A 14,712-nucleotide genomic window follows, 5' to 3' on the forward strand; every position below is an offset into this window, starting at 1 on the left:
CTCTCAGAGGATTGAAATAAGATCAGCAATCACAAAACAACTTATAAGTAGGAGAAAATTCTCATCCTAATACAAGAACCTCTAAGCGATGGTCCCATTTCTGTTGTACAGAAATTTTGTCCTACTGAATGTTTGAAATAGTCCATTGGCTGACACTTGAAAATGTTATAAAAAGGCTTTTTTTTGTAATACTATCCAACCTGTATAAATATATTAGCATTATTTAATTCAAGTTCAAAAATTATGCCCTAAATATGTATTTTGCTCACCATTTTTCTATTCCATATATAAAGCGGGGGAAGGAAAAAGGAAATTAGTTTCTCTTTTCTTTTAAAAAGTTGCTTATTTTTGAGTCTCATCTTTGCTCTCAGTCCAGTAATTATTTATGGTCTCATTGCTTTCTAGATTTTTAATGAAAGTGTGAAGCATCTTAAGGACGTTGAAAGCAAAGCAGACAATTGTAACATTTGTACTGAAAGATTCTACTGATTGATTCTAAGATATCTATCTTCATGCAAACCTTGAAATCACCCCCTACCCCAACCCCCAAGGTTTTTCAAGATGTTTATGCAGTCGTGTTTAATGTATTCAATGTTGTTAGTAGAATTTCAAGACATTTTTACTTCAAACTCGCAGGTGTGCAAAGGAAGTTCATCTCTTGTGTAACTTTTGGCCGTTTCTTTAGAAACTTGGATGGCAAGAGATTTCCTTTTATTTCAGCTTGTCTTCTGCCTTTTCTTTCAAATTAAGCCTTTTTTCTGCAAGTAGAGTGGAGAGGGGAGAGAATTGTATTTGTCTTTTATTTTAGTAATCATCTAGTCAACTCAACAGATATTAATTTTAAAACTATGTACCGGGCACTGTACTAGATGCTTAACAAAGTTTGGATAACAAGAATTCCTATTCTCTTTCAGCTGTTGTTATGGGGTGGGGGCAGTAGACACAGTGATTATACTTAAAAAAAAAAAAAAAAAAAAGCATGATATTTTCATCCCAGGAGTGCAAAAGAAAGTGTTCATTCTGAGAGGCTGAACTTGCTCCATGGCTGGGGGGGAGGGTCAGAGGAAGTTCTTTCCTGGGCGGGTGGGGGGAGGAGGAGGTTGAGAGAAGGTTTCCTGGAATAGTCGCGATTGGACTTTAAAGGATGGATTCAATCAACCAACAGAGACAGGAAACATCTTCCGAACTGGGAACAGTCTAAGTAAGGCTGGGAAGTGGGAAAATAGCCAGAGTGTAAGCATTATTAAAAAAAGACAAAGGTTAAAAGGTATTATATCAGTGATCAGGGACACCAGCATGTCAATCAAAAGGGTTTTTAGTAAGCTATGTTCCCTCTCGCCAAACCAAGTCTCCTGGTTTCTCGAATTATACCCGCAGAGTATCGAGGACATCTGATTAGCCTAAAGTCACATTAATTTACTCCTTGTTAATTAACAAATGGCTCTAATTCGGACAACAGTTTACCTTTGGGTAGTCTAGGAAACAGAGGCTTGCTATGCAAATCACTCTGTATTCTTAAACTGGAATCCCCAGGGAATTTTTAAACTGTTTCAAGAAGTCTATTTTAATTGTCTACATTGAGAAAAAAATGCTTTATGCAATTCCCGACCACCTACGTACTACGGATTGCAAGACTGATTGCAAATCATTCTTATACTTTCATTAAAGGAAGTAGCCCACAGACCTTATCTATGGCAGTACTCTGCCTTGTTCCTGTAGCTTCCCCGAAAGTAAGTCTCCTCTATTTCTTTGAAAGGGTGTGTTACTGAGTGTGTTTGTGTATATGTGTATGTGTGTGTGTGTGGGGGGGGGTATTGTGTAATTTTGCAGAAAAGAAAAAAAGCCTTTCCTCTCAAAATCCAGCTTTGAAGACTTACTGTGCGCCAGACCATTGAATAAAATGGGAAATGCCGGCGATATTGCCCCCTAGCCACTAGGAACTCATGTTACAAATAGCCTGGGGGTGAGGGGGAACAGTACGTGGCGACGTAAATGTGTTAATTTGGGTCACAGTCTACAAACACCTAATTCTATTTGAGGTTTTTCTGTTTGATTAAAGGAGTCAGTATCACTAAATCTTAGAATGTCTGGACTGGAAAGTACCTTAGAAGTAATCTAGGTTAATCCCCTCAATTGGCAGGCGAGGAACCTGAGGTCCAGAAAGAAGTGATTAGTCCAAGGTCACACAGCCTGGAGGGCAGCGACCAGAATGCTTATCTCCTGAGCTTTAAGCTGCACGTCGTTGGCACTAAACCAGGCTCCTCATTCGTTCAAAAAATATGTATTGAGTATCTACTGTATTCAAGCACTGTGCTAGGCATGTGCGGGGAAAATATTGACAAGTTTACAATTCGGAGGCAGGAGGTGGGGAGAGGAGGAAGAACTTAGTTCAAATCTGGACTCTTCAAGCTGCATGAGTTTGGGCACGTCACTCAAGTTCTCCTAGAATGTGCGCTTCTTGAAGGCAAGGGCTGTTTTTGTCTTTCTTCGCATGCCTAGAGCTTAGCACCGTGCCTGAAAAATAACAGGCGCTTAATGGAATTGGATTGATCGAACTCTATTTTCCTCGGGTGTAAAATGCAGTCGTGCATTCATTCAACAAGCATTTATGAAGCGTCTGTTGTGTACAGGGCAGAGTTCAGAGTTTAGCACAGTGCTTGGCACCATAACAGGTACTTAATAAACGCTGGTTGAGTTGACTGCTAGGCGCTTGGTATTCTGAGACCAAAGCGTGGACCAGCTGATTGACCAGGCGTCAGTCTGTGTATGAACCTGTAGAACAGAACAAAGGCGCCTGCGGTTGCTGGTGGACTTTTGGCAGACCCAGCCCGGCACTCTCTCCTCTTTTGGAAACTGGCAGGGCTGGGCGCTCTGCACGTGGTGTCTGGAACTGTGGGCTGGGGGCCCCCCACGTCCCCCCCCCACCCCCACGCACGCGTTCCCCACCTCTGGCCCCTTGCGCCCAGCTCTGGGAATGGCCTGGCTCGCTCCGCGGGGTCAGCTGAGGAGCCGGTGCCACTGCGCCTCCGCTTTCCCCGCCTGGCCTGGTGACTCGGGCTCCAGGAGCAGGCTCGGCCTTTAATTTTGCGGCTCTGACCGCCATAAGCAAAGCGCAGGAACGTTGAGATACGTGCAAGCTTGCCTCGAAGGTCCGCGCGCGAAGGTGGTGCACGGCTGTATATGTGCGCGCTGGGGCGTGCGCTAGCTGGTGACTCGGCCTCGTCGCCAGGCCCCCTCCCGCCCCCCTGCGCCCGGGGCAGGGACTGACTAGCTGCTTGCTCTCTGCTGGGGGCTCGCGGCTCGCCCACCCATTCCAAATTTAACCATTACCTAAATCCGAAGGGAAATGAGCAAACCTCTCGGATGGGGCGTCAAGGTATTTTCAGCCCTGCTGGGCGTATTTATCCCCAAGTGTTTCCACAACAAGTTATTTCGGGGGCTGCGGGGCCGCTCCTGCTCCCTTCAGACTTTGGCCCTTCGGAGCAGCCCCGTAATAGCTAGTGTGACAATAAGGGCCCCCGGATGGGGAGTGGGGGGAGCAGGGACGGCCTCGGAGCCCTCAAGATGTTGGGGGCTGCGGGTCCAGGGAACATGGGAGCCTCCAGGAGCCTGGGGGTGGGTGGGAAGTGGACTGCAGACCAAGGGAGGGGTGCGGAAAGGCTAAGACCCCTCCCCAGGTGGGGGGAGGTTTAGAATCCCCAGGCCCAGGGAGCTTCAGAGCCCCCAGGAACCTCGGTGGGGTAGGAGGTGTATTTCAGCCCGAGAGGGGTTCAGATCCCTGAACTCAGGGGGTGAGACACTGTTGGGACTGCTGCTGGGGGCAGCGCCGGGCGCGCTGGGTTCGGAGGTGCGTGCTGGCAGGAGGGGGGACCGAAGCCATGAGAGGAGGGGGCGGGGGTGCGATTTCCGAGGTGCGTCCCTCGGGTTCCTTAGTCGTCCCCTTCCTCCTCCTCCTTCCTCCTCCTCCTGGTCCTCCTGCTCCGCCCGAGTCAATCTGTGTCCCGAATCTGTAACTTGTTCTCGCTTCGGAAGTCGCACTCGGGGCCAAGAATAGTTCAGTTTCTTTCGTGTCATTTTCAGAGCCCAGTGTTAACCCATTCTCCTCCCCCCATCAGCCAGTCAAGGGCAAAAAGCCGAGAGGGAGGAAAGTGGGAGGAGAGACCCAGGCCTCCCTAACCTCGGCCTCCGCACCTTGCCCGGAGCCTGCGCCCCGGCACCCTGGTGGCTCCGACACCAAAGGAATTGACGGGGGAGGGAGACCAGTCCGACTCCCGGGGCTCTGGTCTGGGGGGGGGGGGGGGGGGGGGGGGGGGGGGGGGGGGGGGGGGGGGGGCGCGGCGGCGATCAACCCAGAGCGGTCTGTGCTAGCTCGACTCCCTAACGCTCAGGAAGTGAAGTTTGTGGTTTTGGGGGCTGAGCTCGGAAGGAGTTTTGAAAGAAAAAAAAAAAAAAAAGGCAACCAGAGAGAGCGCGGTCTTCCAAAAGCAAGACTCAGTTTGAAAAGGGGCTGGAGAGAGCAGCGGCTCCAGCGTGCGGACCCGTGCATGGTAAGCATCTGCCTTCGGGCTTCTCCGCGCCTCCAGCTGGGGCCCCGGGGCGGCAGCAATGGATGGGGGAAGACATAGGAAGGGAGACAGACAGGGGCCAGGCCGGACTGCAGGTCCCTAGGTTAGTGCCTCATCACGCTATCCATCGGGTGACTAAGTGGGAGCACTCCCCTCCATGCCCTGACCTCCGGGCCGCTGAGAGAGTGTGCGTCTCTGTCGGCCCGCGCCCCGGCGCCTAGGCTCTGGAAGTTTCACAGTGCCCAGCTGCAGGCTTTGCTGCCCAAGTCTTCTTGGGGAGCTCTAGGCATTCTCTTGCCTTGGTGCTCCTGGCTTTTTTGAGCCGCCACACCCCTTTCTCTGCCCCTTTCTCCTGAGATGAAAGAATGGGGAGATATTGGGGGAGCGGGGCAAGCGTACTGGTCGGTTTGTGCTGTTCAGAAATGGTGTGTGTGTGCAGGGGGTACACGGGGAACCCCTTGGGGAAGGAAGCAACTGGAGGAGGAGACCCACTTAAGGAAAAGGAGCCGCCCCCTTCACCTCCTCCGACTCCCAGGTTCCCAGGGCCCGGTGGGCTCAGGCCTCTTGGAGGTGTACGAAAACTTGGCCGCTGGGGGTCTGGAAGAAGGCTCCGAAGCTCTGTATTTTCCTGGGCCCTTTTAGCTGTCTTGTTCTGGGAGACCTGAGTCCCAGGCTGAGTCCTTGCCCTCCCCCGCCCCCCAGCGACGCCAGCTGCACCCTGGAGGCAGCCTTCCCACGAATTGTATCTGTGGCCTTGGCCGGGCTCCGACGGGGCACGGGGATCTTTAAGAGAGGGAGTCCCAAGGAGCAGGGCTCTGCCCCAGGTCCTGAGAAGACCGAACCTTGGCTTCCTCTTCTTCCTTCCTCATCCTGCCAACCCAAGAGAGCACTGGTCCACTGGCCTGGGTGGGCATCTCTGCCAGCGAGTACCGGTGAAAAAGCAAGGCAGAGACAGCATATTTGGGTGACTAGGCCTGGCCTTGGGGGATGCCTGCTAAATGGGTTCAGGTTAGAATGACAGGAATGACTTTTCTTGAAAACATCTCCAGGGTAGCTGAGAACCACCGTTCTGGAATCTGGGGAACTACTGAAGTCGCGAGCATAAGGGGCAGAGGCCCTACACTGCATTCTCTCCCCCTGCTTGCCCCTCACTGCACCTTCTTAAGGATGCTTTGAAGGGCAGGTAGACCGGTATTGTGGGATTCGTCGACTATCTCTCCGCCAGAGGGTGACGGATGCTCAAAGGCGTCTTGCATTGGCTTTTCGTTGTCCTTCGACTTTAATTTTTGTTCGTGGACCTGACTAGCTTGGAGTTGTTTGTGGGGGTATGCAGTAGGATGTCAGTTCTTGAGCGCAGGGTCTTTGCATCTCCAGGGCCTGCCACTCAGGGCTCGGAATAAACGTTCGGTGAATCGAATTGACTTTGCTCATTCTTTCTGGAGGGTCCATCTGCTTCGACGACAAAAGAAACACAAGCAGGGGGAGAAGAGGTGTCATTCCAGAAGGATTCCTGGGAAGAGACATCAATCAGTGCCGGGAGAGTATACGGATGGCCAGGTGTGTGTTTGTGTGAGAGAGAGAGAGACAGACAGACAGACAGACAGGCAGGCAGGCAGGGACAGAGAGAGACAGAGACAGAGAGCTCCTGAATGTGGGGGGGGGGCAGTGAGAGGGGAAATAGCATCTCTCTGAACAACACGCTTATAATCTTAGAAAGTAGTGTTTTGGAAATATTTCCCTCTCCCGCCCCTCTCCCTCTTCCCCCTAGTTATCCTTTCCGCTAAAACCAGTGCACCCGGGTAGCAAGATAGAGTGGGGAGGAGAGGGGGTGAGGGTTAGGGGGAGATAAAATTCTATCTTCCAGCTGACTAGCCCTCGAAATTTACAAACTGTGTTTTCTGTCCTGGAGCGCTTAGGGTAGTTCTTCCCCACATTTCCGAGCCTGGGCTGGGAGGATTGGTATTGTTTAAAAGATGTTGACTGAAGTGGAGGGGGTGAACACAGCCATGAGGGAGAGCTCGAGGACCGGAAAAGGTTCCCCTGTCCCCAATTCAGAGGAGCACCTATCTGCTTGAATGTAGAGGCTTCTCCTCTCCTCTCTTCCTTTTGTTGTCCTAAGACTCTAAGCCTAGGACCTCCCTAGGGCTGGTCGATTGAGTGTCCCCTCGGGTAATGTGGAGAAGAACACTGTTCAGATTCGTTTTAGAGACCTCACCTGTTCAGCCATAGAGGAGATCCTTAAGAAGGTAGAGGAGCTATCTCTGCTCCCTCCCCTCTATGAGAGGCTACTCGTTACCTCCCATCCAGTCCCCAGCTGGACTGTGGGGACAGGGAGGTGATCTGATTGGGTAAATGGGAGACGGCCTTCGAGAGAGTCCTCGCTCCCAGGCCCCTCCAGGCAGCGGCGTCTGTAGCAGCAAGCCGCAGCCCAGAGCTGCCCTCAGGCCCCTCCCGCCTCCCGCCCTCCTCTACCTGCGGTAGCGGCCACAGCCTCCCGGGAGCTCGAATTTCCTTGCTGATGAGTCTGTCCCAATAACTTTCCGTTCTCCCTGGGTTCTGCTTTTCACCTGATCCTAGAGTCTGAGCGTTTCTAGAGTGCGGGGCTGGGCCTCCAAGGCCTCTCCCAGCATTAAACAACTTTTGTTTACAAAAAAAAGGGGGGGGGGGTTGGAGTTATGGGAGAGGAAAATGCCTTTTTTTTTTTTTTTACAGCCGGGGATTGAGGATTTCTTAGGTCAGGTCTCCTGTTTCCTTCAGTCCCCCCTCTCCCTCACACGCCCCTTGGTATTGTTGTGTCTTTGATCTACTCAGCCGCCATTTCCAGAGCTAATTACTGTCCATAGGCTGTGTGTGTATGTGATTTCGTTTAGACATTTGATTTCTGCCCTCGGTGTGTATCTGCCTGTCCCCTGGTCCGTGTGTCTTTGTCTCTGTTTATCTGAGCTCGTCGTCCTTCGCAGACGGGACCCTGACTCGCGGCGATCCCTCGGCCTCCTAGCTGCCCCCTTGCAGAGTAGGCGAGCATCTCAGTTACCGTCCGGTGCCCCTCCCCTCCCCCCTCCCTTGCAGATGACAGATACAGGCCAGGGATTGAGTGACCGAGTTCGGGTAACCGAGTGAATCGAGACTGTCTCACTCTTGGCCCTCCAGGCGGGTTTGATTTCCCCAACGAGGTTGGAGGGGAAGGGGAGGAGTCCCAAAGGCGGGGGACAGATAGAGAGTAGTGTGTGGAAACAGGGAAGGAGAGGCCAGCTGGGGGGGAGGAGGGGAGAGAGGTCTGAGCTATCCTAAGGAGAGGCCCCTTAGCTTCGAGGGCCGTCATTTTATGATTTGGGTCTGTGTCTGCCGAGGCAGCCGGCGGCTCTAGCCACCTGTCTGAGTGCCTGCCACCTGGTGAGCGGAGCAGCGCCACAGAGGCGAAGGCTCCTCCCCATGGCGGCCCCTCCCTGACCCAGGCCCCATCCCTCTCTCCTCTTATCCCCCATCCCCCTAGCCAGGCATCTTTCCCTCAAGCATTGCTTAGTCCCTTCCCAGCCTTAGATCTCTGCACCCACGCTTAGAACCTTCTCTCCCCGAGCAGGTCTCCTCCGAGGTCGCAGCTTGGAAGCCGAGCAGGTGTGACCCTGGAGTGAACTTGGTCCTCGCGGAGCCTGGAAAGAGGAACGGAGAGTTGGTTGCGGTTGGAGGAGCAGGGGCAGCAGGGATAACGGCGAAGTGAGGATGCCTCGGTCCTTCCTTGTGAAGAGCAAGAAGGCTCACAGCTACCACCAGCCGCGATCACCGGATCAGGACTACGGCCTCCGCTTGGAGAATGTGCTGGCGCAGATCTGTGCAGGTGCGGGGCTGAGTCGACGTCGGGTCGCTGAGGGACTGGGTGCCCAGAGGCAGAGTAGATTTGCCCGCTGCCTCGCTCGGTTAATGTGTCGTCGTCCCCCAGTCAGCCCCGACCCTGGCCCTACGTCTCCTGACCGCCCCCGCCTCCCACACCGAGTTCTTTCTGCTTTCTCCAATTCACCTCGGGTCCGGTGCCTCCTTCCTCCTCTTGGAGGCAAATGGAGTAGAACGTAGGCTCCTTTCCTTTTCCCTTCTCGGTCCCCATTCTCCTTTCCTTGAATTTCTCCAGTGCCTTCTGCCACCCCTATTACTGTGTTATTTTTTTTTTGTTTTAAAGATTTAGTTTAGGAGACAAGCTGCCCTCTTCATCGCTCCACCTACCCCACCCGCTTAAGCCTGAGGCTTGGGTACGCTCTGTGGGCACTGTTCCACTTGATGTCCACTCAGCCTACTGGCCCTTGATAGGGAAAAGAGAAACCTGCCCTTATCCCGGGAGTGGAGACAGAAATCTGTCTCCAACCGGCTGTTTCCTGGCCCTTAGAACAGGCGCCCTAATTCTCGAACTCCCAGGGAGTGCCTAAAGGGGGCCCACGTCCTTGCTCTCGGGGCTCTAACCCTGGACTGAGCCATCTCTCTCCCTCTTCTCCCGAGACAGACAGCAACATGCCAGGGGACTCGAGCCCGGGACCTTCTGATCCCGAGCCTCAAGGACCTATCTCCCCAGAGTCCCAACTGACTGAGGCCCCTGACGCAGTCTCAGTGTCTCCAGCCAGCTGTGAGGGCAGCGTCTGCGATAGAAACCCGGAGTTTGAGGATTTCTGGAGGCCCCCATCGCCTTCCGCATCTCCAGGTAGCTAGAGCCATGGGTCTGCAGGGGTAAGGGGAGAGGGAGAGAGGAAAGGAAATTAACCCATTTGGGGCAGATTGGCATAGTGGGGGGGGGGGGGACCTCTGAGCACAAGTGTGTTCAAATCCAGTTTGGGTTAAATCCTGCCACTATGGGCAGGCAGCAGAGTTAAGATCCAGGAAATTTCTTCACAGGTAACAGTGGGAGCAAAGGGTCCCAGTTATTTTCGGTATATTTTCAGTATATTTTTCCCTAGAGGGAGCATTAGAGTTTTCTTGTTGATGAGATAGTTTGTATGTTAGGGAAAATCTCCCTTTTTTCCTCTTTAAGTTGAATTTCTGATCATAATTCTTTAGAATTGGGGGGCGAGATGGCTGGAGAACCCGCTTGCCCTATTCCCACCAAAGGACAACACATGCGGGGACAGGAAGGGTGGAGGCCACTGCTACTGGGGGTGACTTTCCGAGCTCAACTCAGAGTGAAAGGGCGGAGGCAGGCATCGCCAGGGGGGTGTTGTCCCTAACTCAGAATGTCCCAGCAAAGAGGGCACCCCCCAACAATGACTTTTACTTGAAGTGGGCAAGTAGGGGGGAGAAGGCCCTGCTTTGAAGTGTATGACTGCAGTGTGCCTGTGTGTCTGTGGCAGGGAAAGTCACTGAAAAGAGGAGTGGGGAACTGAAGTTAGTGTCTTGTAGTTAAAAAATGGTTTATACACACAACTATTTCAAGCATAGGAAGACTTCATGAAGTGGGGACTAATGGAAAAAAAGGTGTTTCTATAAACCAGTCTCCTTCCTGGCTTTAACAGCCAGGGTTTCTGTACCCCTCCAATGTCTGTCCAGATCTCCTATCTAATCTGAGATTTGATCTTTGACCTGGAAGGGGGGTGGTTTACTCCATGTCCCGCCTGGCTCCCTTAGGCTCACCTTATCTAAACTCACTCCCTTCTCAAGAGCCAATGATCCTGGGGAAGGGTCTGCCTTGAAAAGAATTCCTAACCCCCAGCTTTTTGTTTCGTTTAGTTAGGGAACCAGAGCTGAGACCTAGCTAAAGACTCAGGGTCTCGGTTAGTGGAGTCTGAATGCAATGGGTTTTGTGAAAACTAAGTAACTGCATAGTTGAGGTATAGGGAGAGGAAGAGCTGAGAAAGAACTGGGAGTTTGTTTGGTTGAGGAGGCTGGTTCCTTAGGTATTCCCGGACTGGCAAAATTAGAGCCTGCATTTGAGCTGGATTTTGCCCAGAGACGTAGAATCCCAGGATCTGAGCTGAAAGGGACCTTAAAAGTCATCCAGCCCAACCCTTGTTTTACGACTAAGGAAACTAAGAACCAGAAAGAGAAAGTAACTGTCCTAAGCTATGGTCAGTTAGAGACATGGCCAAGCCTAGAACCCACATCTCCTACTTAGAGTTCTAATACTTTTCCCATTCTACCATCTCAGAAGTACTTTTAACTTTTTTTTTTTTAAAGAGACCTTGAGACTTGGTTCCTAGTTTTTTAAACATGCACACCCCCATGATTTTCTGAGACAGTCTATTATGATTTTGCTAAAACCAAAATGCCAGTGTTCCTATGAATTACAGGTTCTCCATGTTTATCTTGGCATACTTCGTATTCGCTCTCGTAAGGTGCAAACACAGGATCTAAGCCTCCCTAAAACATTTTCTAAATAAACACTGGGCTGATCTTATTAAGTTAAGCGACACTGATTGGACTATAGTTCAACGAAGATGTATGTGCATGCATAATATATTCACAGCATATGTATAAAATGATTAGTTTGAGAGAAATGCAGCTTCTGGAAACAGAAACACTTTCAGAGGATTGGCAATCCGACCCGACCAGGTGGGAATTTAACTATGTCAATTCTGCAGTGCTGCCCTGGATGATCTAGTCTCTCGATGGTTCCCCTCAAAGACTGTCCCACTCCGGTCCCCCAACCCGCCCCCACCCTTACCTCCTCCTGCCCCTAGTTCGGCACTTTTCAGCTTTCCGAAAGATCAAGCCAGTTTTTTGTCTCTACTGCCAGATGCATCCCTGCAGCTTTTTGTAGTCTCCCTTTTCTCCCTCCCGTCCTGCCTCATATCCTGCTAACTCCTTCACCTTCCTCCTCCCCCCACCGAGAGAGAGAAGGAGGAGGAGTCAGCTTGGATGGGTTCTGCCCCTGACCTCCCGAGAGAGGTAGGCGAGCGCTGTCCAGAGGCTGAATTTTCTGACCATGAGACATTTCGTCAGAAATCGCTCCGTGCGGCGTTAGGGTCAATTCAGCAAACGCGGATTGAGCTCCTACTCTGTGCCTCTCGTGAGTCAGAAGAGAGAACTATCCACTCAGGGAATGACACCCCCTGCTCCCCACCATGGGCACAGGGTGGGCCGACGCGCCCTGGGTCACACTAAAGATAAGGCGTAGGGTTAGTGGTGCGTTTCGAGGCTGGCCGGCTTTGGAGATCGGCTTTTACTGTTGACACCGAGCCCCGGGGCCGGGAGTAGTTGTGACTGTGCCCTCGTGTTCCTGCTGCTTCCACAGCGTCCGAGAAGTCCGTGTGCCCCTCCTTGGACGAGGCCCAGCCTTTCCCGGTGCCCTTCAAGCCCTACACGTGGAACAGCCTGTCAGGCTCCGACCTGCGGCATCTGGTGCAGAGCTACCGACCTTGCCACGCCCTGGAGCGAGGAGCTGGGCTGGGCCTCTTCGGCGAACGGAACCCGGAGCCCGGCGCCCCGGCCGCCCTCTACGGCCCGGAACGGGGCTGCGGCGGCGGCGGGGCTTCCGAGGGCAGCGGCAGCGGGGGCAGCGGCGGCGCCGCCCTGGGCCTCTACAGGGACTTCGGTCCTGCTGCGGTGGCGGCGGCAGCCCGCTTATACGAGCGACCGCCGGCGGCGGGCGGGCTCTACCCGGACAAGGGCTCGGGCATCAAGGTGGAGTCCGAGCTGCTCTGTACTCGCCTCTTGCTCAACAACGGTTCCTACAAGTGCATCAAGTGCAGCAAGGTGAGCGGGGCCCGGCGGCCCATCTGGTCCTTCCCGGGCCGCGCGCCCTGCCCTGCCGCCGGCTCAGCCCCTTTGGCGGGTGGGCCCCAGACGCCAGTCCCGGCCTTCTCCGTGCCTCCGCTCGAGTCCCTCCCCTCTAGGCTCCTGAGCTCCTGAGCTCCTTCCCTCCGCCCCTCGGCTCAGCCTCTTCCTTCCGTCTCCCCCTACCCCACCTGCGCCCCAGGTGTTCTCCACTCCCCACGGCCTCGAGGTGCACGTGCGCAGATCCCACAGCGGCACGAGACCTTTCGCCTGCGAGATGTGCGGGAAGACCTTTGGGCATGCGGTGAGCCTGGAGCAGCATAAAGCCGTGCATTCGCAGGTAAGCGCCCGAGCTCGCTCGCAACCCCGCACCCTAACGGGAGAAGGGGCTGGTGTGTTACCCTGAGTAACTGACTCGACCGAATCGCTCTTTAAGAAGTCGGGTTCGTGTCTTCCCGGCCTGGTCCTAAGGGGTTCGACCCGTCCCCCGGCGCTCTGGAATAACTTTTCCCTCCTAGTTTTCTCCAGCAGGATACCATTTTCCTACCTAGCCACCTCTGACATTTATTGGCTGTAGGACCCTAGTCATTTAACTTTTCAGTGCCTGGGGCACAACTCTCTCATTCCAAGAGTTGCCAAGCAGGTAACATGTTTCCGTAGAGGGAGTTTCCGATGTCAGTGAAAACACAGGTCCTCCCCCCCCCCCCCGCAAAAAGGGGGGGGGGTCAAATCCTGCTCATCGCTTTGACTTTTCTTTACTTGGGCTTGAATGTTTCCGCTTTCATTAGCCCTGCCTCTCTAACCTCTCTCTCTCCTTTCTCACAGATGGCCCAGTTTAGTGACCTGGCCCTCATCCCTCTTGTGGATGAAAAAGAAAAGCATCCAGCGCTCTGGCAAAAATCTGTTTGCCCAGTTAAGGATCCGAATGGATGCTCGAGCGCTCTGATTTTGAGGGACACTTAATTTGAAAAGACTTCTCTGTGGGGGGAAAAGGCCATTCAAACAAAGGTCTCGGTCGTGGTTGTTCAAAGGACAGGGACAGAAGGTGAAATCTATAGCTGGAAGGGATTTAAAATCCAATCCCTTCAATTTACAAATGAAGAAACGGTGGCCCTGGGAAGTTTAATGACTAGTCCAAGGTCACACAGGTAGTAAGTGTCAGACCAGAGTATTGAGGAAGGATCCTCTGACTTCAGAAGTGTGTGTTCTTTCCACTAAGTCTTAATTGACTAAGAGGTGGGAAACTTTGAAAAGCCTTCTGGGGAGGTGTGTGTGTGTGTGTAAATGGGTGTAAGAAATTGAGGTGGGGAGATTTTGTGTTCAGAGTGGTTCACAGTTTGAAGTGTTTTTGTAGGGGAAAAAGTGTATAGGGAGAGAAGAAGTGGGGGGAGTGGAAAAGAATGGTAATGTGGGACAAAGAAAATGAGGTGAGTAAGTAGGAAGACAGGGATGCTTGAGGTATGTTGGGAAAGGATGCTATATGGGGGATGTTTTTGTGTATTAAGGAGTAGAGGTACTGAGGAAGTCAGCTACTTATGTTGTATCAGCCTGGGTTAACTTCATAAGGATTCAGCAATTCAGCTGAAGAAATATTTGTTAAGTGCCTTTATGTGGGGGGTGGGCACTGTGCTAGGGACCGAGGATACAGATGATGATGATCTCCTTCATCCCCCTGATTTTAAGGAACCTAAATGACCTCTAAAATCCCTTCCAATTCTAGGATTTTATGTTACCTGCAGCTAACAGCTCTTGGGGAGAGGGAGATGGTACAACAGGTACACAGATAAGAAATAACAAAGTCATTTCAAGATATCCCTTCTTAGCGATCTGGTGGAGGGGGGGATGAGGAGGGTTGACACCTAACCTGAGCTGCCATTGGGTCCTCTCTCTGCAGGAACGAAGCTTTGACTGTAAGATCTGTGGTAAAAGCTTCAAGAGATCCTCTACTCTCTCCACTCATCTGCTTATCCACTCTGACACCCGGCCCTACCCTTGTCAGTATTGTGGGAAGAGGTTCCACCAGAAATCCGACATGAAGAAACACACCTTTATCCACACAGGTAAACACTCGGGGGTACCACAGCCCAAACAGCCCAGCTCAGAGCCACACTCTCCACACAAAAACTCCCTCACTCTTTTCTCCTGTGTCCATTTACACATACGCCTTTCTCTTCAGTCACTCTCCCTTCCCTACGCTTAGGTCCAGCATATCCTGCTCCTTCTCTGTAGTCCACACACTCCGTGTGCCCCTGGCCTTGCAGGGTGTGAGCGCTTACAGTTGGTAGATTTGGAGAAAGTCACCTAAGTAAGGAGACTTACTTAGGCACAGAGTGGTCATGGTTTGGATCTGGGTCCCTTAAGATCCTGGTCATGTTATGTTATAGTGCCTCCATCCCTAGGAAGAATGGACCTTCTATTCTAGTCCCCCCCCCCCCCCCCCCCCCCCCCCCCCCCCCCC

At 52.5% G+C, this 14,712-nt stretch overlaps 1 protein-coding gene across 3 annotated transcripts in view; it reads left to right on the forward strand.

Moving 5' to 3' along the window:
* Nucleotides 1-4,375: 4,375 nt before the first annotated feature.
* GFI1 (growth factor independent 1 transcriptional repressor) overlaps nt 4,376-14,712 on the forward strand; it is a 14,119-nt gene continuing 3,782 nt past the window's right edge. The window contains exons 1-7 of one of the 3 annotated variants that reach the window (XM_027838170.1): nt 4,376-4,547; nt 5,940-6,122; nt 8,146-8,400; nt 9,055-9,249; nt 11,773-12,233; nt 12,457-12,594; nt 14,149-14,314. In XM_027838170.1, coding sequence (XP_027693971.1) covers nt 8,286-8,400; nt 9,055-9,249; nt 11,773-12,233; nt 12,457-12,594; nt 14,149-14,314 — 1,075 coding nt within the window. In that variant the 5' untranslated portion in view covers nt 4,376-4,547; nt 5,940-6,122; nt 8,146-8,285. The remainder of the gene's footprint in view (nt 4,548-5,939; nt 6,123-8,145; nt 8,401-9,054; nt 9,250-11,772; nt 12,234-12,456; nt 12,595-14,148; nt 14,315-14,712) is intronic. The other 2 variants (XM_027838169.1, XM_027838171.1) reach the window with 2 other exon arrangements.

Source organism: Vombatus ursinus, unplaced genomic scaffold (assembly GCF_900497805.2).
Source record: "Vombatus ursinus unplaced genomic scaffold, bare-nosed wombat genome assembly UNPS02014825.1, whole genome shotgun sequence".
NCBI classification, from domain to species: domain Eukaryota; kingdom Metazoa; phylum Chordata; class Mammalia; order Diprotodontia; family Vombatidae; genus Vombatus; species Vombatus ursinus.